We start from the raw sequence: 25,481 nt of genomic DNA, 5'->3' as shown, positions 1-25,481 counted from the left end.
TTTCCCAATCCTTTGTCCCTATAATTGGTAATAAAGATTTTTTGGAGTGTACATGTTGTCCTGACACAACTAAGATCTGAAGTTTCTGAGGGCAGAATGTCTCATGAATTTCAAATTGCAAAACAACAAATGTGTACAAGAATTTCCTAAGTGTACAGCACTATGATAGACCTGGAAGGCACAGGTGGTTGTTTGGGGGAGGGAAGAGTGAGGAAGGAAAAAAAAGAAAGAAAAGGAAACAAGATAAAATGCAATCATTTGCATTCTGAAAGCTTCTTAGGTAGCTGAGTTATAAACAATGTACAAAGTCAAATGACAGCACACCTATTTAAATAATAATCCAAAATAACATCAGAAACAATGACTAAACAAAGGGAGGTGCTTCCCATTAAATTGCTCAGAAAGTAATTGTAATCAGAGGGCAGAAGACAACCAGCGCCTCTCAGCCAGAGGTGGTCAGGGCGGGTTTTTAGCAGGTGGCAAGGTCACTGGGAAGTCTTTGCAGTAGATTTGGTAGACAGTGAGCAGAAGGGGCAGCCATGCATTGATTTATGATTGACATAGCACAGAATCTAAAAACATTCCAAAGTAAATATAATCACATGCACCTTGAGAAAAAAGTCCCCTGGGATTTCAGGAATCAGTTTTGACATTTTGGACAGTGCCTCACTTCCCTTTTACTTATTTCATAAAAAAGTCTCAGCCCACGTATTCTAGCATTTCTGTACGTATCTTCCATCAGGTCCAAATCATAGGCTCATGGAGAGGACTTTCAATTAACAGTACCCAGTAAGTGCTGAAGCTTCACTTGTCTGAAGAGCCAACTTAGATCGACTGAGTAGCAATCCAATGGATTGCTCAGCAATCGATTTGAGTGACTAAAATACTACCAATTATTTCCTGCATATAAACAGTCTTACAAAAATGCATGCAGTGCCCCACAAATGTCTAGTTCCAGGCCTGAGATCCGGGAGTTATAAACGAAGGAATACATCAGAACGTAGTGGACTATTCGTGCCAGTTCTTTCATCAAGTGAGAGTTTTTTATTCCAGCAGCCAGACTAACTGCTTTGTAGCTACTTTATTTTTGAAGACAGGCAGTCAGGACTCTGTGCTTTGGCTACTTGGGATAATAAATAAAGCACACAGATAAATGTGTTTATTTGGACACGTAATTTAGTTTCTATATAACTTTATATACATTTTTAATGACACACATGCTGATTCCTAGTCATCAGCCCTAGGCGCACCAGTAAAATCAGATTAAAAGCATTAGTAATGTAGTTAATTCCATTTATAATATGCCTACACTACAGATGCAAACATTAAAATAAGGAAAACCTATAAACTGGAATTAAAGATATTTTCTGGAACTCCTCTTAAGAAATCTTTGAAAGAAAGACATAAGATTTTACATAAATACTCTCAAGGAGCCTTTTATTTGCCACGTTTTGCCAAGCGATATTTGTAATTCCAATTAAAATTTGCCTTGGTCACTTGAGTCTTCATCTTTTGTACTTCAGGTTGATTCAGATGGCTTTGTATTAAGGTACAGGCATCATTTAGTGATGCTTTGCTAGTTGTAATATTGCCTTCTATAATCTTGCCTAATAATCACTATCAGCTAATCAATTGTTCCTTTTTATTCAAATTCTATTATCCACTCCCTTTTGACCTATAGTTCTTGGGACAGCCCATGTATTATTTTTTTCTGAAATCCTCAGCATATTACATGCAGCATAATGGGATAAAAGCCCTAGCATTAAATCCAATCAATAGCTCCCACAGGTAGATATCTATTTCATTCCCCTCTCTAATGTGCTGTCCTTTGTACATGCAGATGTCGCTATCAACCTAAAATTCATCTGGCATCTGGTGTGGGTTCTGGACTTTGTCCACTGGTAGGGGTGTATTTAGACTAAGTCATCCTCATTGCCTCCCCAGCTTACCTCTCCACACTCACTGTCCCATTTGACACACAGGTAGGCTGTGGCCATATATCCCGGCCCGCGGGATAGTCAGTGTAGGCCCTGGAGGAGGGGGTGGGAATTTGGGGAACAAGAGACACGAGAAATGGAGACAAGACAGTGCTCTGATCAAGTCTCGTTTAATGGCGGTAATGCAATGCCTTATATACATTTGGAGGGGAAGGGGTTGGGCTAAGGCGGAAATGACCTCATTGCGGAAGGCGTGGCCAGATAGGTTTCGGTTTCTCCGGTCGGACGTCATGTTGCGCCTGCGTTGTCAGGTAGTCTTTTCGCGGGCGCGGGAAAAATGAATGAAGAAGAAGCGGGAAGAGCGCCATCTTTTAATGGCGGTATTAATACAGGGAAGAAGGTAAATCTAGGGAGAAGGTGTGGGGTGGAAATGAATATAGCTCAGGCGTTTAATCCTTAATTATTATTCGCTATGGCCGGGGCGTGCAGCTCCGGACAGGTCCCCCTTTTTATATTTTTATGATAAGAAAACCCCTCGGGAACTGCGCCTGTCTTAGGTTGGGTCAACTCACCCCCACCTTCTAGGCCCGTCATGGGATAAGGCAGCAGCAAGGGCGGCCCTCCTGTCTTAGGCTCCGATGGGGATAGTGTCCTCTTACCCGTCATTGACTGTCCAGTTCAGCACACAGGGGAGGTGGTCTTATTAAGGTAAATAAGACTCACCATTTTCAGTCATCTCAAGGCGATGATAATGAACCTGTATAGGTTTGGCCTGGAAGGCCTCGATTTGTTGCCTGACAAATGCCATAAGCTTATTAAGGATTATAGGCCCGAGAGTGAGGAAAAGTAGAAGAGTGAGTAAAGGACCAAGAAATGGCAGGAGATAGGGGAGAAGTCCATCGAGTCCAGTCCATAGTGGATTGGCGGCCAGGCCTTTTCGGCGCTTTTCTAGTTCTTCTTGCAAAGTTTTTATCTTATCTCTGATGATTCCGGATTTATTGGCCTAAAAACAGCACTTTTCCTGTAAAGCCAAACATATCCCTCCCTGTTCTGCCATTAACAAATCTAGACCTCTTCTATTTTGGAGAACTACTTCAGCTAACGAGTCTACTTGGTCTTGTAAATCTTGTATAGTACTGGATAAGGTCCGTACATCTGAGATTAGTTGATTGGATAATTTAGTATATTGGGTTAGTGAGACTCCTAGGCCTGTGGCTCCTGTAGTAAAAGCAGTGGTGATTCCTAGTCCAGCTAACAAGGGAATAAATTGTATGGCTCGTTTCGGTCTATAAATAAAATGTTCAATAGCGGGGATGGGGATAGGTTCATCTCCAGGGATGATATCAATGTCGGGGAGAAGAGTGGCCAGAACACAAAGCCCTGTCCAATTTGTAGGTAGATACGTATATGCCATGTTGTTTCCACAAACGAAAACCGAGCCATTTATAGCACACAAAGGGTTGGTGGCATTGATTATGGAAGTACAGTTGCCAAACACAACATAGCCTAAATCAATTTCTTTAGTGTTATTATACGATGGTGAAAAGAGGCAAGAGGAATTAGAAAACGTCATCGGTTGAACTAAGGGGGGGGAGTAATAGGACAGGAATTATTTACTAAGGATTCATTTGAGTAATTGACATAGGGCAATGAAAGGTTAGGTATGGCTAGAGGAATAGGGGGGCCCATTTTAAGACAAAGCCAACAATCGTGGGCCAGGCTTGTATTGGACATTTGAAGTAAATTGTAAGTAGCATTGAGGATATCAAAGGTTTGGGCATCGAGCCTAAAATTACCTCTAAGCTCAGGCAGGGCTAAAGGGTGATATTGAAGTTCAGGATATGAAGCTTTATGAATTTCTTCTAATTTTTTCTGGACGGTTTTAATTCTTGCAATATCTAATAGGCCTCCTCCATCAGAAATGTGAATGGGGGCGGTAGTGCTCCAACAAACAGGCTTTCCTTTTTGGCCGTTACAAGGAGATTGTACAAGTTTATTAGTGGATCCTAATACTTGTACATCATTGATGCCTCCAGTTTGTGTTTTTAGTAACGTGGCCGTATAATATGTTCTATTGCCTGATTTGCATTGTTGATAGGAGGTATAACAGGAACTATGTACAGAAGATTGGAAAGAGCTACAAGGGCATTCTAGGAGCGGCCCGCTAGGTGAGGTATCTCTTGGGGTAGACTTACATTTCCATAACTGGTTTGGCATTAGGTAAGCTGTCTTGCCCATGCAGGTCACCTGGGTGATTCTATCTGACGGAGGTTCAGATATTTGTCCCCCTCTGCAGTCACAAGGCTGGCCGTATTGTTTTCGTAATAATTCTTTTGCCTTACGAGGGTCACCAAAACCTGCATAGACTGTCACTATGTTATATAGAGCGATTATTCTCCAAAGGAATTTCATGTTAGGCTTCATTTTCTGAAAAACAAGAAGGAAAGAACTTCTCAGGGAGATTTATCTTCCCTGGACTGACAATGGTTATGATTTATTTGTCTTACCAATCTTTCAGGCAGCCATCTGGCTGCATCATTTTTTTGTGAGAAGATGCATACTGAGCCTCTTCCCCAAATTAAAACCGGATCAGGGCCATGCCATGAACCATCAAGTGGATCTTTCCATTTTACCATTGCAAACTGTTTTTGAGATTCAGGATGCCAGAAACGATCAGCAGCCGATTTTCCATGACTGTCCAAATTTAAAAAATTAAGGATAAACAGGGCATGATTGAGTATGTTTCTGGGGGTACCCTTCACGGGGTACCAGCTCCCCCCTTTTAATTTTGTGATAATAGTTTTTAATGACAGATGAGCTCTTTCTACTATACCTTGTCCTTGGGGATTATAGGGAATGCCTGTGGTATGTTTAATTTGTAGGGTATTACAAAATTGTAAAAAGGTTTTGGCTGTATAACCGGGGCCATTATCTGTTTTGATTTGTTTGGGTATTCCTAAAATAGAAAAGCAGTGTAATAGATGAGCTATGACATGTTTGGTGGCCTCTCCTGTTTGGAGAGTTGCACTGATGAATCCACTATAGGTGTCTATGCATACATGGATATATTTTAGTTGACCGAGTTCTGAGTGGTGAGTAACGTCCATTTGCCAAATTTCGTTGGGAATGAGTCCTCGGGGGTTAACTCCTAGGTGAGGAACAGGTAAATATGTTATGCAGTTGGCGCATTGTTTAACTATTTGTCGAGCTTGTTCTCTGGTAAGTTTAAACATAAGTCTTAAGGTTTGGGCGTTTAAATGATGTAAGGCATGTGCTTTTTGCGCTTGTTGCAAATTGTCTATAGTGACTGTGGCTATGGTTTTTGTTGCCGTGTCAGCTGTCGCGTTACCTTGTGTTAGAGGTCCCGGTAATCCTGAATGTGCTCTAATATGCCCAAGAAAAAAGGGAGTAGTCCTTTTTCGGATAAGTTGTTGACATTGTAAAAATAGGTTAGCTGTGTCTGAAATATGTTTAATTTGAGACACGGTCTCTAAGAGGGGTATTGAATGGGCCAGGTAGGCGCTGTCTGTATAAATGTTAAGTGGCTGACAAGGAAAAGCTGATAGTGCTGCAATTATAGCTTGCAATTCGACCAGCTGAGCTGATGTATAAGTGGTCTGGAATTTAACGACTACATTATTGTAAGTGTAAGCGGCAAGTCCTGTGGAAGATCCATCAGTGAAAATTAGTAATGCGTCATTGAGAGGTTCTTTACTGGTAATATGGGGAAATACAAACGCATGAAGTTTACAAAATTGAATAAGTTTGTTAGGTGGGTAATGGTTGTCAATCGCGCCAGTATAAGAAGCGCAAGCAATTGGTCAGGCTTCCGTATTTTGTAACAGCCAATGGATGCGTGACTGAGTGTAGGGCTGTATAATGGTAGAGGGTTCTATTCCAAAGTATTTTCTACTGTTTTCTCTTCCCAAGATAATTAGATCAGCTATGGCATCATAATAAGGCAACAAAACCTTTTTAGGGGAGGAGGGCAGGTGTACCCACATAATGGGATTGTTCTGCCAAAATAGGCCAGTAGGGGTTATTGTTGTGTTAAAAATAAGGAATATTAATGGCTGAGAATAATCAATACCAGTAACAAATTGTGTTGCAATGGCATGTTCTACCTGTTGGAGTGCTATTAATGCTTCTTTAGTAATGGACCTGGGGGATTTTGGATTAGAGTCTCCTTTTAATATATCGAAAAGAGGTTTTAACTCTCCTGTGGTGAGCTTTAAGTACGGTCGAAGCCAATTTATGTCTCCCAGTAATTTTTGGAAATCATTTAAAGTTTTTAAATGATCACGACGTATAACGGCCTTTTGATTAATGATTTTGGGTCCATTAATCTGGAAACCAAGATAAGTGTATGGATCTTGTAATTGTACCTTTTCTGGGGCTATTTGTAGTCCGGCTGCTGTTAACTCTTGTTTGAGTTGGGCAAAGCACTGTAAAACTTGTTCGCCAATTTCTCCTGCTATTAAAATATCATCCATATAATGTATAATATACATTTGTGCCCATGTTTTTCTGACTGGCTCTATAGCGGCAGCTACATATTTTTGACACAAGGTAGGACTATTGGCCATACCCTGAGGTAAGACTTTCCATTGATAGCGCTTCATTGGTTGTTTAAAATTTGTAGATGGAAGACTAAATGCAAATCTTTTCTGGTCAGCAGGGTGAAGGGGAATTGTAAAAAAGCAATCTTTAAGGTCAATAATGATTTTAAAATATTTTTGAGGAATCGTAACCGGTGAAGGCAATCCTGGTTGTAAGGCACCCATAAGGATCATAGTGATATTTACTGCTCTTAAATCTTGTACGAGTCTCCATTTACCAGACTTCTTTTTAATAACAAAAATAGGTGTATTCCAAGGGGAATTACTTTCCTCAATATGTCCTGCTGCTAGTTGTTCCTGCACTAACTGTTGGGCAGCACTTAGTTTATCATTGAGTAAAGGCCACTGATCAACCCAAACGGGCTCATCTGACTTCCAAGTAATGGGGTCAGCGCACCTTTGGGGTGCAGGTATGTCAGTGGCCTGAGCTAAAAATTTCCAAACCCCTTTTTATCAAGTTGTCCTGAAACCAGTATAGGCTGTGGGATACCGTTCTCTCTTTTTCCAAGACCTTTACCAGGGGTGTATCCTTGAGTTAACATTTGTGCAGTAACTATATCATTTGGACTACACATTATAATTTTCATTTGAGAGAGTAGATCTCGCCCCCAAAGGTTAACAGGTAGGTAAGGGATGACAAATGGCTTAATGAGGCCTGAATTGTTTTCTTTATCTGTCCATGTTAGGTATTTAGAACTTTGTTTAGGATTACTGCTTTGTCCAATTCCTCTCAAGTGAGTTAAAGTTTCTGTGGTAGACCAATGAGAGGGCCAATCTTCCTGTTTAATGATAGTTACATCAGCCCCTGTGTCTATTAGTCCAGTGAATGCCTTCCCGTCTAACCATAAGGTTAGAGAGGGTTTTTGATTTGTAATTGGTTGCACCCAATATATATCTGATGACCCGAAACCTTTTATATTTCTATTAGAGTATTGGATATTATTGTCTGTTTTAACCAAAGGTAGCAGGTGTAACTGAGCTATTCTAACTCCTTGAGGGACAGTAATAATACTATCAATAGCTCTGGCCATAATTTTAATTTCTCCTTCATAATCATTATCGATAACTACAGGGAGGACTTGTAAGCCTCTCATGGTGACACTACTTCTTCCTAAAAGTAGTCCAAAAGTGTTAGGTGGTAAGGGTCCATATATTCCGGTATTTAAGGTTTGCGGTCCCATTTCAGGTGTTAGTATCGTGTGGGAGGTGGAACTGAGGTCCAATCCTGCACTTCCTGGGGTTGCTCTACTAAGTTTTGAAATGGATTGCTGTTGCTGGCTGGAACAAAGCTGACTGCCCCATATGCTTGTTTCGGGGCCTGAGGCTGGCCCCTCATCCCGTTTCCCTGCCTGGGGGGTAAAGGATTTCCTTGACTGTCAGTTTTAGATTTACATTCGTTTGCCCAGTGCCTTCCTCTTTTACACCTTGGGCAAAGGCCTGGGATTTTTGCTTCTGGATTCTTATTTTGGTTTTCACAGCAATCTTTTGCAAAGTGTCCCCTTTTACCGCATCTAAAACATCCCCCTTTATCTTTACCTTTGTTAATGAGGAAATCTCTTACTGTTTGGCCGCTAAAAGCGGCGGCCATTGCTAGGCCTTGTTGATATGAGGGCCCAATATCTGAACAAAGGCGAATGTATCCTGTTAAATCTGTTTTCTTTCGATAAGGTCTGATTGCCGCTTGGCAGGCGGGGTTAGCATTTTCATAAGCTAACTGTTTAACATAATCTACACCCGTTTCTGCATTTCCAAAGATTCTACCTGCTGTGGTCATAAGTCTATGCACAAAGTCTGAAAATGGCTCATCGGGTCCTTGTTTAACCACTGTGAGCGAGGCCCCTGGATCTCCTTTAACGGGAAGTTTTCTCCAGGCCTTTGTAGCAGCAGCCTGGATTTGTGAGAACAGTCCAGGGTCATATTGCATTTGGGCCTGAGTGTCTGCATAATTACCTGAACCAGTTAACATATCAAAATCCCAACCGTTTCCTGCCTGTTGATTTCTTTTAGCTGTATCTCTACAATTTTCAAAGAACTCTGACTTCCAAATTAAGTGGTCTCCCCCAGAAAGAACTGCCCTTACTAAGGTATTCCAGTCTGTAAGAGTGAGCCAATTCTCAGCTACAGATTCCACTATAGCAAGAGTATATGGAGCAGTAGCCCCATACTGAGAAGCAGCAGTCTTTAACTCTTTTATAATAGTAAAATCAAATCCAGTATGATGCCTCCAAGCCTGTCCCTGTTCATCTGTGGTTTCAGTGACCGGAAAAACGTCTTTGGGGGAGGAGTCTTCTCTATGTCGGCTAGCAACTAACCCCCCTCTTGGAACATGTTGTGCAGGCCGCTGAAGTGTGCGCAAGGAACCCTCCATAGCGTCTGAGTTAGGTATTTTTTCATTTCCTGTTTTTAGCTTTTGGAGCCTAATTATCAATGATTGATGTAACTCTTCAAGTTTAATCTGTTCTTCTAGTTGAGCAATTTTTTGCTTTAATTCTTCTTTGGGATCTATTGCTGCCATAACAATGGGCGCAGAAGCCTCATTATGTGTCTTATTATATGGGGGTGGGTATGAGAAACAGGGAGGCAAATCAGGGTTGTGATATTTAGCCGCCTCTTCCTCTAAATCATCCCAATTTATATCCGATTGATTAGGCTTATTAACTTCCTCCTCCTTTTGAAGCATCTGTAAAATTGGGTATTTTTTTGGTTTGTTTTCGTGTGGTATTTCTTTATCTATTACAGAAGGAGACTTGATTTCCTCATGATCACTTTCGAGGGAAATGAGATCTTCCTCCGTATCTTGCGGAGGCTTTGTGAGGTTAGAGTGGGAGCTAACCTTTAAAATATGCTCTGTCTGAGCGACCGCAGCCATGACTTGCGGATCGGCCTCCTTCTTATCTATTAAATCTCTAATGAGGTTCCAATAAGAGAAGGCGGTTACAGGAATTTTTTCTGGCCCAAAAGTATTATAATAATCCTGAAGACAATCCCCTACTCTACGCCATCTTTTAATATCAATAGTTCCTTCCTGTGGGAACCAAGGGCAAGTGTCTTTTACAAAATCAAAAAATTTAAACAAATCATTACCTTTAACCTTTACTCCTTGTATCTTTAAAGCCTCTTTTAATTGTCCTACATATATTTGATGTTGGCTTAGTTCTTGTCCCATTTCGGACACGTCACTTACCTTCGATTCTGACGCGGCAGGTTCCCGCGGTGGGTGATCGGAAGAGTTTGACTCCTTTTGTCTTCGTTAGCGGTCGACCATCCTTCGGCGTCCTCTTCCTCACGGAGTCCCTCGTTTCCAGGTCCCTGTTCAGGCGCCACGTATCCCGGCCCGCGGGATAGTCAGTGTAGGCCCTGGAGGAGGGGGTGGGAATTTGGGGAACAAGAGACACGAGAAATGGAGACAAGACAGTGCTCTGATCAAGTCTCGTTTAATGGCGGTAATGCAATGCCTTATATACATTTGGAGGGGAAGGGGTTGGGCTAAGGCGGAAATGACCTCATTGCAGAAGGCGTGGCCAGATAGGTTTCGGTTTCTCCGGTCGGACGTCATGTTGCGCCTGCGCTGTCAGGTAGTCTTTTCGCGGGCGCGGGAAAAATGAATGAAGAAGAAGCGGGAAGAGCGCCATCTTTTAATGGTGGTATTAATACAGGGAAGAAGGTAAATCTAGGGAGAAGGTGTGGGGTGGAAATGAATATAGCTCAGGCGTTTAATCCTTAATTATTATTCGCTATGGCCGGGGCATGCAGCTCCGGACAGCCATAGAATGACATAAAGCCACTTGGCCTTTAATCAAAACTATAACAATCATTTTACTTGCTTCCTCTCAGCCACAAAGCTATTAAATTATGCATTTTAACTCATCCTATTTTCTTGTCTTCTACTACCTGATAATTCACTAATATCAACAATGAAAGCCCTTCAAAGAAGAGTATACTACTACATTCATTTTTCATTAGTTAAAATTTAAAAAATAAAATTATAAAAGTAAATATGAATGCATAAAACATGTCTATAATTTAAAAATTTCAAATACACAGAAATTCATAAGGTACAAGTTCCCTTGCTCTCTTTCTTAGTCCAATCCCCTGTTCCATGGGTTTCTGAAAGCATTTACATAAGAAGTTACAGACATCTGTATAGAGGTGTGTATGTAAACTATATATATCCAAATGTATCCTAATAAGAAAAATTAATAAAATTTATATTGTTTGAATCATTTGTTTTATATTTCCTGAAGATATTTTTATTTTAGAATACATAGAGATACTGTATGAATTTAACAGTTGTGTGTTTCATGATATGGGTTAACCACAATTAATTCAATCATACACTTCGGGCATAACAAATTATGTTAAAAGTTAGTGTCCTCAAATAATGAGAAATCTTTATTAGCTCATAGTTCCTGCTGGTCAGAGATCTTGAAGCAGCATAGCTGGCTGGTTTAGGATTGGAATCTCTCATTAGGGTGCATTCCAGATGTTACAGTCATTTGAAGACTGGACTAGGGCTGGAGGACCTAAGGTGGCTCACTAATATGGTGATAGTTTGATGCAAGATGTTAGTGGGAGACCTCAGTTCTTCTTAGCATACACCTCTCCATAGAGCCTCAGTTTCTTTCCAACATGGGCTGCTTGAGTGTCCTCATGACATGGCAGCTGGCGTCCCCAACATGAGCAATTCAAGAAAGCAAGAGCCAGGTAGAAGCTATCCTTTCTGTGACTTAGCCTTGGAAGTCACCCACATCACTACCATCACATTTTCTCGGTTAAAGCAAGTCACAAACTCTGTCCAACATTCAAGGGGAAGGGAATTAATAGGGTGACTAGAGTTAACATGACTCTGTTGCACCTTTCATACTAGCTAGAAGAGAATAATTCAAATGTACTTACCATAAGGAAAACATACATATTTAAAGTGATGGTTATCCCAATTACCCTGATTTGACTATATGAATGTATCAGATTATCCTATGTACCCTGGAAATAGGCACATCTGTTATATGTCAATTTAAAAAGTCTGGCCAACATTCAAGGAGAAGTGAATTACACTTCACCTTTTAAATGAAGGAGTGTCAAATAATTTGCTGAAATGTTTTAAAACCACCACCACCAAAAAAATAAACAAGTAAACAAATAAGTAAATGTCATGAAGTATTTTTAAGATACATTGCTAGAAATGGAATTGGTGAATAACTGCCTATGCATATTTCAAAAGTTGAAAGGTATTGCCATATTGTCCTTCAAAAAGTCTGTTAAAACTCCACAAAGACCTTAGATACTGCTTGTTTTTCTACACTTTCATGAACATTTGACATAAGCAGATTTGTTTTTATATTTTTGACAGTCTAATAGGGTAAAAACAATACATTTTATAAAATTTGTATTTTTCCTGGTTACTGGTGAATTTAGCATCTATGTTTATTGCCCGTTTATAATCTTTAACACATTTCTTATTAATATCCTTTGTTGTTTTAAATCTAGTTACTTCTGAATACATGTTTAAGAATTCTGTATTTACTATGGATACTAATTTGTTGTCTGTTATAAATGCCGCAAATACTTCCTCCAGTATGCTATTTTTATTATAACTTTCTCTTTTAACTTTTTAATGCTGTTTTGTGCTATATAGAAGTTTAATTTTTTTCTAATCTGGCAAGGTCAGATTAGAAACACACAGATATGTGTGTGTGTATGTGTCATGTACGCATGTTGGTGGGTGGTATAGGCTTTGTTTTAATAACTCAAAATTATTTAAAAAATTCTCCAGATATCTTTTCTTGTACTTCCATAGTATGAGTTTTATGTTTTATGTGAAATTTTCTCATATATAGTATTAAGAAACTAGCTTTAGTTTTATTTCAAATGCATTTTTAATGATGGTTTTAAAACTGTTTATAGCCATAGAAATCTTTGTTTATACAAAACCATAAAATAAATCCCCCTTTCCCCCAAATAAAACTGCAGCTCTTTGGGTTGGAGTTCTGTCTCTTTGTTTCCCTTACCTCCCACACTTTGTCATTTCTATGGGGGCAGAGAGGAAGAGGGGGATAGCTCTATTGAATACTTAGTGTTCCATATAACACAGTTTGAAAACCAATGTTGTTCCAAAATATCTAAAATTTTAAAACAAACATCACTAGTTAGTTAGAAGCATGTGTTAATCCAGAGACTGAATGTATTAGTCCATTCTCACACTGCTATAAGGACACACTCGAGACTGGGTAATTTATAAAGGGAAGATGGTTAATTGACTCACAGTTCTGCATGTCTGGGGAGGCCTCAGGGAACTTACAATTGTGGATGAAGGGGAATCAAACACGTCCTTCTTCACATGACGGCAGCAGAGAGAATTGCTGAGCAAAAGGGAAAAAGCCCCTTATAAAACCATGAGATCTTGTGTGAACTCACTGACTATCACAAGAACAGCATGGAAGTAATCACCCTCATGATTCAATTATCTCCTACCAGGTTCCTCCCATGACACACATGGGGATTATTAGAACTACAATTGAAGGTGAGACTGGGATGGGACACAGCAAAATCTGTGGGACACTGGGAAATATTTAAAAATGAACTAAATGGCATTTGTTAATTTATGCATTTACATTGATATTGATGTTTTGGTACTTCCATGGTTTGGTTTAATGTTTAACAAAATTAAATTGGGACAGCATAAGGCAACTACTTATATTCTGAAAATAGGGGAACATACATGACATCAGTGAAATTCAACTGTTTTTCTAATTAAACCACATGGCTTTAGGAATCAGGCAAAGCCTTCTATCTCTTAAGAAACAATTGGTACATTCTAGACATCCACCTACCCAGTGTACAAATGAGTCATGATCTCAGACAATAAGCACATAGATTCAGATGCCACAGCACCCACACTGTGCATATATCATTTATATCCCAAAATATATACACTGCAGACACATATGGACACACACAGAGTAAATCACAATGCTTTCCATCCTGTGAGTCTTTTTCTTCAGTCTGTGAGGGATCTCATTATTAATTAAAGAATCGTTTGGCTTGCATAATTGTCTTCTGCCATACATAATTCCAACCTTTCAATGTCTCATCATGTTGGCTTATTAGACTAAATGCACTCCTTTGTTTTGGTGACATCATCAATCACGGCCTTTAGATGGATGGACTCAGCAGTGGGGTGAATAATATTTACAGAGGCCCTCTCTTTGTTCCCACCATGGAACTTACCAACAGGTAACTTCATTTGTAAATTTATTTGCTTCTTTAAAACCAAGAAGCCTATGTTCCCACAATCTGCCATTGAGAAGGTCAGGGTTCCAATGGAAAGAAATTAGCCGTTTGTTGTTTAAGTATCTACTGTGATATATGAACATTTTTGGACTTTGGAACAAATTGATAACAAAATATAAGAATGTCTGAAACAGACACAACTGGCCTTTTACAGCCAAGCATGCTCAATTTACATTGACATTTTAATCTTTATGTTTTGTAAACTTTAAAATAAAATGCAGATTAGCAAAGAATGTTTCTCCATGTACAGTCAGTCAGACAGATTAAATCTCCTGAGGCAGCTAAGGCACTGTAATAAACACATCAAGATTTGGATTCTTTTTTTCAGAAGGGTAACAGAGGTATCACATGAAATGGCCATGGTTAAAGGACTATTTAGACACCATCTCTAAGCTGATTTGAGAACGTCAGAGGATGCCACGTAGAGTCAGATCTGTGAGTCCATTCGACCCATTGGCTTAAAGGGATAGTGATGAGCGTAAAGCATATTATTGTGAGTAAATGATTTGTTCTCTGGCATTAACATCAAAATAATGTTAGAAAATGCTCTCCCAAACATCTATAGCATCCCTTCACTGAAATCAACAACTTTAATATCTTCTTGATAAAGAATGTGATTTATGACTCCCTGGCCTCTATAAATTTCATATGTGTCATGTAGTTATACCTTTCTCAAAATTCAAGGAGAATTTTTTGTTTGAATGTTCTGAGATTTGTGAACAATCAAATGTAATATATGCTAATGTGCCACATTCTCTTTAAGAAGAATACTATGTAATAAATTCTTTCTGGGTAATTTCTGAATGTTGCTTCATATTGAGTGGGTTCTGGCTGCAGTGTTATCATGATCAAGGAATTTGGATTGGTAACTTTTGTGGAATCATTTGTATAGTCATATTATTTAACAGGAAATATATTAGAGTTCTACAGTCAATATCTTACAGGCAACTTGAGAAAGACATTTTCTAGTAAAATTTAGTAAAGTTAATAAGACATTTTTATTATTTTTATTGAGTTTTAAATATGTAAGACATATGCATTGCTCAAAACTTACAAGGCAGAAAAAGGCATTGAGTGAAAAGTAAGTTTCCATCTCTCTTTTGACCACCCAACCACCCACTATTCCATCTAGTGCAAACATTTTGCCAATTTCTTGACTATTGTTTTAGATATAGCCTTCAAGAAACGTTCTATACATTTGCCTGCAGTCGATGTGTGTGTGTGTGTGTGTGTTTGTGTGTATTTACACAAATGTTTACAAGATATAAACACATTTCTGTAACTTAATTTTATTACCTAATGTATTTTGGAACCTTTCCATATTCATGCATGTGGAGACAAGCTATTTTTATTAGTAGCTATAGAATCTTTCATTGTACAGACATATTATAAGTGCTTTTAAAAAATTATATCACCAGATAACCCTTCCTTTCATAGATAGTTTTGGGATTTTGAAAAAAATAATAAAATCTACTTCTGGATCACCAGATTGTATCTATTATCTTACAAATATCAACAGAATAAGGATTTTATTCTCGGCATTTTCTGTGAATAGGGTGGTTCTCTTTCCTGCTCATTTATCCAAATATTTTTGAATACATTCTCATAGTTTAAATATTAACATTCAACAAAAACTTATATCTGAGATAAATGAATATCCACATGCAAAAGATGAATTTGGACCCCTGCATCACATCATACACAAAAATGGACTCAAAGTAGATCATAGACCTACATATAAAATCTAAAGCTATAAAACTCAGAGGAAAATATAAGAGTAAATCTTTGTATGTTGGGTTTGGCAATGACTTTTTAGATATGCTACCGAAAGCACAAGTGATAAAAGAGAATATTACAAATGGAACTTCCTCAAAATTAAAAATGTTTTTCTTTAAAGGACTTCAAAAGAAAATAAAAAGATAACCTATGTACTGAGAAAATATTTGCAAATAATGTATCTCATAAGGGACTTGTATCCAGAATATATAAAATACTCTTACAAATCAACAAATACCACATATCCTCACTTATAAGTGGGAGCTAAATGATGAGAACACATGGACACATAGAGAGAAACAACACACACTGGGTCTTGTGGAGGGTGGAGGTGGGAGGAGGTTGAGGATCAGGAAAAATAACTAATGGGTACTAGGCTTAATTCCTGGGTGATGAAATAATCTGTAAAACAAACCCCCATGAAACAAGTTTACCTATGTAACAAACCTGCACTTGTACCCCTGAACTTAAAAAGTGTTTATTAAAAAGACAAGTGATCCAATTAAAAAGAGCAAAATGTTTAAATAGATATTGTTAGAGATGATATAGTGATATACAAATTGTGAATAAACATAACATGATGCTCAATACCATTAGTCACTGGGTAGACAGCAAATCATAATAAGATACCACTTCAAAACCTCCAATCAAAATGACAAGCAATAATAACAAGTATGGGTGAGGATGTGGGAAATTGGTTGAAGTTTGCCAAAAGAAACATAAGGCAGTGCAGCTACTTTGCTAAAAGAAATATAAGGTATACATATACCTTATATACTTTGCTAAAAGAAATACATTGCTAAAAGAAATACACACTGCTAAAAGAAATATAAGGTAGTGCAGCTACTTTGGAGAACAGTTTTCAAGTGGCTGAAATGTTAAATTTAGAGCTATCATATAATCCAGGTGATCCACCTGATATCTTTCTGTGTATCCTCAAAAATTTTTTTGATATTCAGTGTTTTTAAATCTCTTAATTTCTCCCTAAAGGATCTTAACTTCTAAAATTCCCATTGAACTTCCACCAAGTTCTTCAAATTCTCTACACCTGCCTAGGTATATAACCAAGAAAAATAAAAACATATGTCTACAGAAAAACTTGTACCCCAATGTTCATATTAGCATTATTCGTGATAGCCAAAAGTAGAAACAATCCAAATGCCCATATACTGATGAATGGATAAATAAAACATGGTGTATCCACACAATGGATATTATTTGGCAATATAAAAAAATGAAGTACTGATACATGCTACAACATGGATGAACCATGAAAACATTATGCTATGAAAGAAGCTAGTCATGAAACACCATGTGTTGTGTGAAACCTTTTATTGAAAATGTCCCAATAGGAAAATCTAGTGAGATAGAAAAGAGATTAGTAGTCACCGCGAACTGGGAATGGGGAAGTTAGAGTAACTGCTGATTGGTTTATGTTTTCCTTTGGGCATATTAAAAATATTACATGATTAGATTATGGTGATGGTTGCATAACTCTGCAAATGCACTAAAAATCATTGAATTGTACATATTAAGTGGGTGAACTTTATGGTATGTACATTTTATCTCAACAAAGCTGTTTAAAAGTGAAAAAAATATATATATCTTTTTTCCTGTTCAACATGTGTCCATGCCCCATATCCCAAAAATACTAGGTCCAGACATGTTCACAAGAAACTTTAAGGAGTGGAAAATTCCAATATGTTGACACTCTTCTTATTTATGTATTCATATGTACTGAGTGTAACATTAACACCAAAACTAAAAATGATTTTATTAAGAAAGAAAACTACAGACCAAAGCCACTCATGAATATTAATACAAAGATACTAAATAAAATATCAACATACAGATTTCAGAATAACATTAAAAAATAGTACTTCATAAATAAGTGGCTCTTATGCCAGGAAAGCAGGTTAGTTAATACCAATAAATCTAATTATATAATTTATTATATAAATAAACATAGGGCAAGTGCAGTGGTTCACACCTGTAATCCCAGAACTTGCATAGGCCAAGGTGGGAGGATGACTTGAGGCCAGGAGTTCAAGACAAGGCAACATTGCGTGACCCCATGTCTACAAAAAAATTAAAAGAAATTAGCCTGGTATTGTGCAGATGCCTGTAGTCCTAGCTACTTGGGAGGCTGACGCAGGAGGATCCCGTGATCCCAGGATCCCAGGAGTTCTAGGCTGCAATTAACTGTGATTGTACCACTGCACTCCAGTCTGGGCAACAGAGTGGGACCCTGTGTCTAAAAAGTTTTTTGAAATAAATGAATAAACATAAGGATAAAACTCATATGATTGCCTTCACAGACTCCAAAGGATGTTTGATAAAATTTAATGTTTTTGAAAAAATTTACTAAAATAGAAATTTATTGATAATACTTTAAAACAATTAAAACTTATCTCTCCCTGCCCAAATGTAAGTGGTGTCTCCTTTGAAATTAATAAAAAAAGCAAGGAATGCTTATTTTTATCACAATTACTAACATTAAGCTTGAAAAAGGCAAGAAAAAAGCCAATTAAATAGATAACATTGAAAAGGAAGAGGTAAACTACTCCAATTTACAGATAACATGATTGAACATCTAAATAAACTCCAAAGAATCAAGTGAAAATATACCCCAAACAAAGGTAATTCAGTAGTAAAATGGTACAATAAACAATGTACATATTTCATATGTAAAAAGCACAATCTATTAGAAATGTAAAATAAAATTTCCATTTACAATAACAACAGGCATGATAAATACATAGGAATAAACTTTAATGACATGTGCAAGACCTTTAATGACCTATGCACATATCTTACAGGAGATACCTATGGAAGAGGATGGGCCAGGGTCAGCTTTCACCTTCATATCCTAAAGACTGTCTCTTCCTCTGCTGCCCTACCCAGATTCCCATTGCTTCTTGTGTAATTGACTCCTTTGCATGATTGTTCTCGTAGACCCACTATTTCAGCTTCTCTGACCCAAAGAGGATCTTGGAAGAATTCTTTTTCTGTCCATGAATCCCCAGTTTTTCTTTATCAGCCACCAAAATCAAGATATACCAACCCCAAATGTCAAGATAAGCTCCTACACTTTAGGAAGTGTTTTGTGTATGCTTGATTGGAATCACTGTGGGGCCGGGAATATTCCAGGGAGGGGCCTGATTCCTAATCTAGTTGCTATTCTACAAAATAATCCTTTTTGAATTACATATGTCATAAATGTATTTTTTTTATTTTTATAGACTTTTCCTTCACTCTCTGGTTTCTCTATAATTAATCTAAATTCTTAATTCAGTATAATTAAATTTATGAAGCTTTTTCATTGAGGTTTGTGCTTTCTACTTTTTTATTCTCTACCCTGAGGTAATGACTTTGCTACCTCTTATATTGTTCTAAAAATGTTTTATAAGCTTGTCTTTCCCATTTTAGTCTTAAATTCAAACTAATTTAATTTAATTTTATTATTGCTATTTTCTAGAGGCAGGGTCTTGCTATGTGTAGTGTGAGGTTGGGGTCTAAAGTATGTCTTTTACAATGTGGAAAATCAATTGGTTTAGCACCATTTATTTTAAAATCTACTATTTCCCATTGAACTGCAATGGAAAATAAATCACATATCACATTGGCATATACATATAGGTAGCTTTATGACAATTCCTGATAGTTGACAATATCTTGACTGTTTTTGACTTTTTGCTCTTTATATGAAGTTGGTGCAAAAGTAATTGCGGTTTTTGCTGTTGAAAGTAATAGCAAAAACTGCAATTACTTTTGTATCAAATTACTTTGGAAACAGCTTGTTCATTGACACACAGAGTTAAGTTTTAGATAAGTTGTATTGAATCCATAAATCAATGTGGACTGAATTTAAATCTGCAATTATTATTTCCCCAATATTTGAACATAAATATTTATATTTGAATATGACATTACTCTCCACTTACTGAGATCTCTTTGATTCTTTCCAATTATGTTTTAATTTTCTTCATAACATTGTTAGATTTATCCATATATATGGTATATTTGATGTTTTTGTAAATGGCATCTCCTTTAAAATCATATTTTACACACTTTTTTTCTGTTGAATAGATTTTTAGTTAGTTTTTGAATTGATTTTACATTCAGAGGTCTTCTTAAGCTATCTTATGATTTCTAATAATTTACTTACTGATTGTTTGGGATTTTCTACCAAGATAATTATATGATTTTTCATTTGTGAGTAAATACATTTTTGTATTTCCATTTCTTTTTTTTTTCTTTCTTTTTTTTTTTTTTTTTTTTTTTTTGAGTGGGAGTTTCGCTCTGTCGCCCAGTCTGGAACGCAGTGGCGCGATCTCGGCTCACTGCAAGCTCCGCCTCCCGGGTTCACGCAGTTCTCCTGCCTCAGCCTCTAGAGTAGCTGGGACTACAGGCGCCCTCCACCGCGTCCGGCTAATTTTTTGTACTTTTAGTAGAGACGGGGTTTCATTCACTGTGTTAGCCAGGATGATCTCGATCTGCTGACCTCATGATCCACCCACCTCAGCCTCCTGAAGTGCTGGGATTACAGGCTTGAGCCAACGCGCTGGGCCTTGTATCTCTATTTCTAATCCTTCACTTTTTATTTCTTTTTCTTGCCTTACTGCTCTAAGGTCTTCTATGCAATGCCAATTAGAAATGATCATGAAGAGCATGCTTGCCATTTGTATTGACCTTAAAGAGCATACTATCAACATTTACTATGAAGTATGATGTAGGTTTCAGGCTTTCTAAAGGTGTATGTACATCTTTCATGAAGGAATTTGTCTTTATCAATAGTCTTGTGAGAGCTTTTATATAAATACATTTTTTATTTTTATCAAACCTTTCTCTTCATTTATTGAGAAGATTATATATTTTTTCTCTTGAACTCTTAACATGCTGATTTTCCAGTGTTAAGAAACAATTATATTTCTGTGATAAATTCATTTCGGTCACAAAGTAAATTCATTTTTTATACAATGCTTGCATCAGGCAAAATGGTTTGGGATCTAATGCTATAACAAACAACCTCTACATTTTTGTAATTTATAATAACAAAGGTTTCTTTCTCAATAATGTTAAATGTCAATTGTGAGTCATATGGAGTCTCTGCTCTATCTAGTTTTTGACAGGAACTCAGGCTGATGGTATCTTCACCATTTGGGGAGTATATGGAAGTGGCAGGGGTGTGTGTTGTGGAGAGAGAAATAACATGAGACCTTGCATTCTGGCTCTGAAAGCATCTGATCTGAATTGGCACACAGCCCTTCTATTTACATTTTACTGGCCAAAACACTACATGGAAAAATCTAACCATCAGTATGTAGAAAAGTGAAATCCTACTACGTGCCCAGGAAAAGACAGTATAAGCATATTTGTGAGTAGATCTAAAAAATCATTACAATGCTAGGTTTATTTTATATTTTGTTTGGAATTTTTACACCTCTATTCCAGAGTAAGTTATAGATATAATCTGATTTTTTATGTTGTCCTTGTCAGGTTACAGTGTTAAGAATTAGCTAGCCCACCAAATTGTGTGACATATTACTCCCATTTTATCTAAACTTTGAGATACTGTATATGAGATTAGGACTATTTATACCTTGCATGTTTGGTAGAACATAATTTTAACATCACTTGGGTTTGGTGTTTCTTTCGGAGTATAATTCAGTTTCTTTAGAGGTAATAAAACTATTCAGATTTTTTTTTTTCTTTCTTATTCTGGATTTAAAGTTCTACCTTTTTTTCTTCTGAAAGGTTGACCATTTTATATTTTCAAGTGTACTGACATAAAGTTACTCATACTATATTTAATATCTAGAATTATGGATCATTTATTTCCAATATTTTTAATTTATTCTTCATTTCTTTGATGAATTTTGCTACAGGAATTTCACATTTTACTTTTCAAAAAACAATCTTTGTCAATAGCAAAGATTTGTCAATGGCTCTATTGGATTTTTTTGTTACATGGTTTCTTAATCTCTACTGTTTTATTGTTATTTTCACCCTTTGCCATTTATTTAGGGAGTGGTGTTTTTTTCGAATGTGTTTATTTGGGTATTGTATTAGTCAGGGTTCTTCAGAGGGACAAAACTAATAGGATATGTGTATATATGAAAGGGAATTTATTAAGGAGAATTGACTCATACCATCACAAGATGAAGTCCCATGATAGGCCATCTGCAAGCTGAGGAGGTAGGTATGGTGGCCCAGTCCAAGTCCAAAAGTCTCGAAAGTAGGGAAGCCAACAGTGCAGGTGTTCAGTCTGTGATTGAAGGCCCGAGAGCCCCAGGCAAATCACTGATGTAAGAACAGGAGTCCAAAGGCCAAAGAACCTGGAGTTTCATGTCCAAGGACAGGGAGCATCCACCATGGGAGAAAGATGAAAGCCGGAAGACACAGCAAGACAGCTTATCCCAGCTGCTCTGCCTGCTTTGTTCTAGCCAGCTGGCAGCAGATTGGATGGTGCCCACACACACTGAGGGTGAGCCTTCCTCTCTTAGTCTACTGACTCAAATGTTAGTCTCCTCTGGCAACCCCTCACAGACACACCCAGAAACAATACTTAGCAGTTATCTAGGCATCCTGCAGGTCAATCAAGTTGACACCTAATGTTAACCATAATAGGTATTTAACTAATTAATTGTTAGCCTTTATTCTCTTATTTTTATTAATATCTTTCTTAATTGACAAATTATAATTGTATACATTTATGGGGTAAAATGTGATGTTTAGATATATGTACACAATGTGGAATAATTTACAAAACTAATTAACATATCTATCATCTCATTTATCAATTTTGTAGTGAAATTTTTAAAATATATTCTTTTCTAATAAAATGTCCAAAGCTACAATTTAGCTGTATTCTATAGTTTTTTGAAAAGCAGTATTTTTATTTCTATCAAATCTAAACATTTTCTATTTTCCACAATGCTTTTCCACTTTCTCACTTATATTTAGAAGTGTGATTTTAAATTCCAAAATAAATAGTTTTCCTACTTAAAATTTAAATTATTTATTTATGACTTAACTGTATTTTTGTTAAAGAATATATAGTACCTAAAAGTTTGAAATTCATTAATACATGATTGATAATTCATTAATACATGCTTCATAATTCAGGATAGTCAATTTTTGTAAATGGTTTATGAGTATCTAAAAATAGTATGCAGTTATTGGTACCTTAGTCTACATATGCCTATTATATCATGCATGCTATTTATATTGCTTAAAAACTTCAAATTTTAATGTTTTTTATTTTCTTGCTCTATCAATAACTGTGTGAGGGGCCTTAAAATATGCTGCTATGATAGTGACTTTGTCAAGTTATCCTACACTGTTCGGTCAGTTTTGACTCTACATGTTCTAAGCTATTACTAGATACATGCAAGTTTAAAATTAAACATTTTATCATTATATAGTGACCCTCTTTATTTTTCATAAGAATAATATTTATTTTGCCTTATATACTGTCTTTCTTTCAATTAATAATCTCCTGGTTGATCTTTTCTCTCTTTTTAAAAAAATCTTTTAAATTTTTTCTTCTTGTTTTTATCCATGTTTTTTACCTTTCCCTTCCTCTATTTTTTCTTCTTCTTCTTAATCTCCTGCTCTTCTTCCCAGCCTCCTCTGCTCCTCCTTATTCTTCTTGTTTTTCCTCTTTCTCTCTCCCTCTACTTCTGTCTCTGTTCTGTCTCTCTCTCTCTCTCTCTCCCTCTCTCTCTCATTCCCTGTCTCTCTCTCTCGCTCTCAATTGGGCAATCTTGATCTTTTAACTAGACCATGAAGACCATTTACATTTACTGTAATTTATGTAAATGTACATACTCCATTTTAATTTCTGCTTCTTACTTGTCTCAAATTTTGTTTCACATTTCCTCTCTCTTATTGCTTCTGTTTGGAATGGTTGATCATTATTTCCATATTTTCCATTTTTCCATTATTAAGATAGTCTAGGTCGGGTATGGCGACTCATGCCTGAAATCTGCGTACTTTGGGAGCCCAAGGTGGGCAGATTGGTTGAGTCTAGGACTCCAAGACCAACCTGGGCAACATGACAAAACCTTGTCTCTACCAAAAAAAAAATTAGCTGGGTATGGTGGCATGTGCATGTAGTCCCAGCTACCTGGGAGGCTAGGGAAAATTAAGAAATGTTATAAATAAATATAAAATTAATAAATAAATATTAATAAATATTATGCCCTATTTGTATTAGCTTAAAGGTTCCCTTAATTATTTTAGCATGCAAACATTATTTATCAAATTTAAATTGATACCTTTCCCTTCAACCTAAACATTCCAGAAATTGTGGACTTTTTTTTTTTTTTGAGACAGGATCTTGCTCTGTCACCCAGGCTGGAGTGCAGTGGCAAGGTCTCAACTTTCTGCAGCCTTGAATTCCTGGATTAAGGTGATCCTTCTACCTCAGCCTCCCGGGTAGCTAGGACTACATGCACATGCCACCACACCCAGCTAATTTTTTTTTTTTTTTTTTTTTTTTTTTTTTTTTTTGTAGAGACAAGGTTTTGTCATGTTGCCCAGGTTGGTCTTGAAGTCCTAGACTCAACCAGTCGGCCCACCTTGGGCTCCCAAAGTGCTCAGATTTCAGGCATGAGCCACCATACCTGGCCTAGACTATCTTAATAAAAACAATGCCCTCCTTTTACCTTTTTTGTGTCTTTTATTAGTTTTTTCTATTTGCTTTTTAACCTCATGAAGAATTTATCACTATAATTTTATGCCACCAAAGTTTATTTAAATTTATTCACATGTTATCATTTTCTTTGCTCCTAATATATTCCTGTTACTCAAAGCTAACATCTGGGATCACTTGCGTTTTTTTGTGAATTTCATTTCTTAAAAGTTCATTCAAAGAAGATCTGTTGATAGTGAACTATTAATTTCGTTTCAACAAATATCGCTATCTTACCCACTCTCTTGAAAATCACTTTGATTAACATGCAGTCTCAGTAGACAGTTATTTTCTCTGAGCACATTAAAGATGTTACCACAGTGTATGGCTTTCATAGTTGCTGTTGAGAAGTTCGCTGTCAATTCATCAAACATTGAAGGTTCTCATTTTTGCCTTGGTGCTTTAATACATTTATGTCTTTTGTGGTCTGCAGTTTTGTGTTCTAGATATTTATTTTCCTGGTTAGGATTCATTTAGCTTCATAAGTCTGAGAATTGGTATTATAATTCATATAATATTGGTATTATATTATATAATTCATATAATTATATATTATATAGGTATTATATAATATATTCATATAATACCAAAAGAATTGGTATTATAATTCTCAGACTTCATAAGTCTGAGAATTGGTATTTTAGAAAATTCTAAACTGTTATGCTTCCAAATACTACTGCAGCTCCCTTTCTCTTGTTTTTGTAACTTAATTAGGCGTATATTAAAACTTTTTTCTTCCCCATCATGATTTAACTTTTAAAACATTTTGCATCTCTTTGCTTCTCTTCAGACATATCTTCCTGCTCACAAAATTTTTGTCTTTATTTGTATTCAACTGTTAAATCCATCCAATGAATTATATGTTTTTTCTATAAGCTCTATTTTTTCTTACTTAAATATGCTTTTACATTTGTATAACCTTTAACTATTTTTTATGATTTGTCCCTTATTCACCTTCTTAGCATTCATTAGACATATTTCTTTTATACCTGATAAATATGTTTTCTGAAGCCTTTGTCTTATTGTGTTGTTGGCTGTGTGTGTGTGTGCTGGTGATTGGCTGATGACTAGGACATGCTTACTTGTGTTTTATGTGACACTGAGCATGTGGTCTTTGGAGGAATTAGATGTAGGGATATCTCCATCTATATTTCTCACTTA

The 25,481-nt window shown here is 36.7% G+C and overlaps 1 protein-coding gene and 1 long non-coding RNA gene across 12 annotated transcripts in view; one reads left to right on the top strand and one right to left on the bottom strand.

Annotated features, from left to right (window-relative positions):
* LOC105465085 (uncharacterized) overlaps positions 1-25,481 on the top strand; it is a 152,159-nt gene that overhangs the window by 50,089 nt on the left and 76,589 nt on the right. Inside the window, exon 3 of one of the 11 annotated variants that reach the window (XR_011611754.1) lies at positions 8,813-8,938. The exons of the other annotated variants lie outside the window; for them this stretch is intronic. This is a non-coding gene — a long non-coding RNA (uncharacterized lncRNA). The remainder of the gene's footprint in view (positions 1-8,812; positions 8,939-25,481) is intronic. 11 annotated transcript variants of the gene reach the window in all.
* Positions 3,519-9,767, bottom strand: LOC139357990 (syncytin-1-like). The gene is made up of 2 exons (XM_071077390.1): positions 9,741-9,767; positions 3,519-4,364 (listed from the first exon to the last, which is right to left on the bottom strand). Exon 2 carries the CDS (start codon positions 4,359-4,361, stop codon positions 3,519-3,521), a length of 843 nt encoding a protein of 280 aa, XP_070933491.1. The 5' UTR covers positions 4,362-4,364; positions 9,741-9,767.

This window comes from Macaca nemestrina, chromosome 13 (genome assembly GCF_043159975.1).
Source record: "Macaca nemestrina isolate mMacNem1 chromosome 13, mMacNem.hap1, whole genome shotgun sequence".
NCBI classification, from domain to species: Eukaryota; Metazoa; Chordata; class Mammalia; order Primates; family Cercopithecidae; genus Macaca; species Macaca nemestrina.
Note: the sequence above shows the minus strand (reverse complement) of the source record. Positions and strands in the feature narration are given on the sequence as shown.

Bases quoted from the DNA above. Each gene is read 5' to 3' on its own strand.
- LOC139357990 (XM_071077390.1), bottom strand. From the start codon at position 4,361: ATGAAGCCTAACATGAAATTCCTTTGGAGAATAATCGCTCTATATAAC.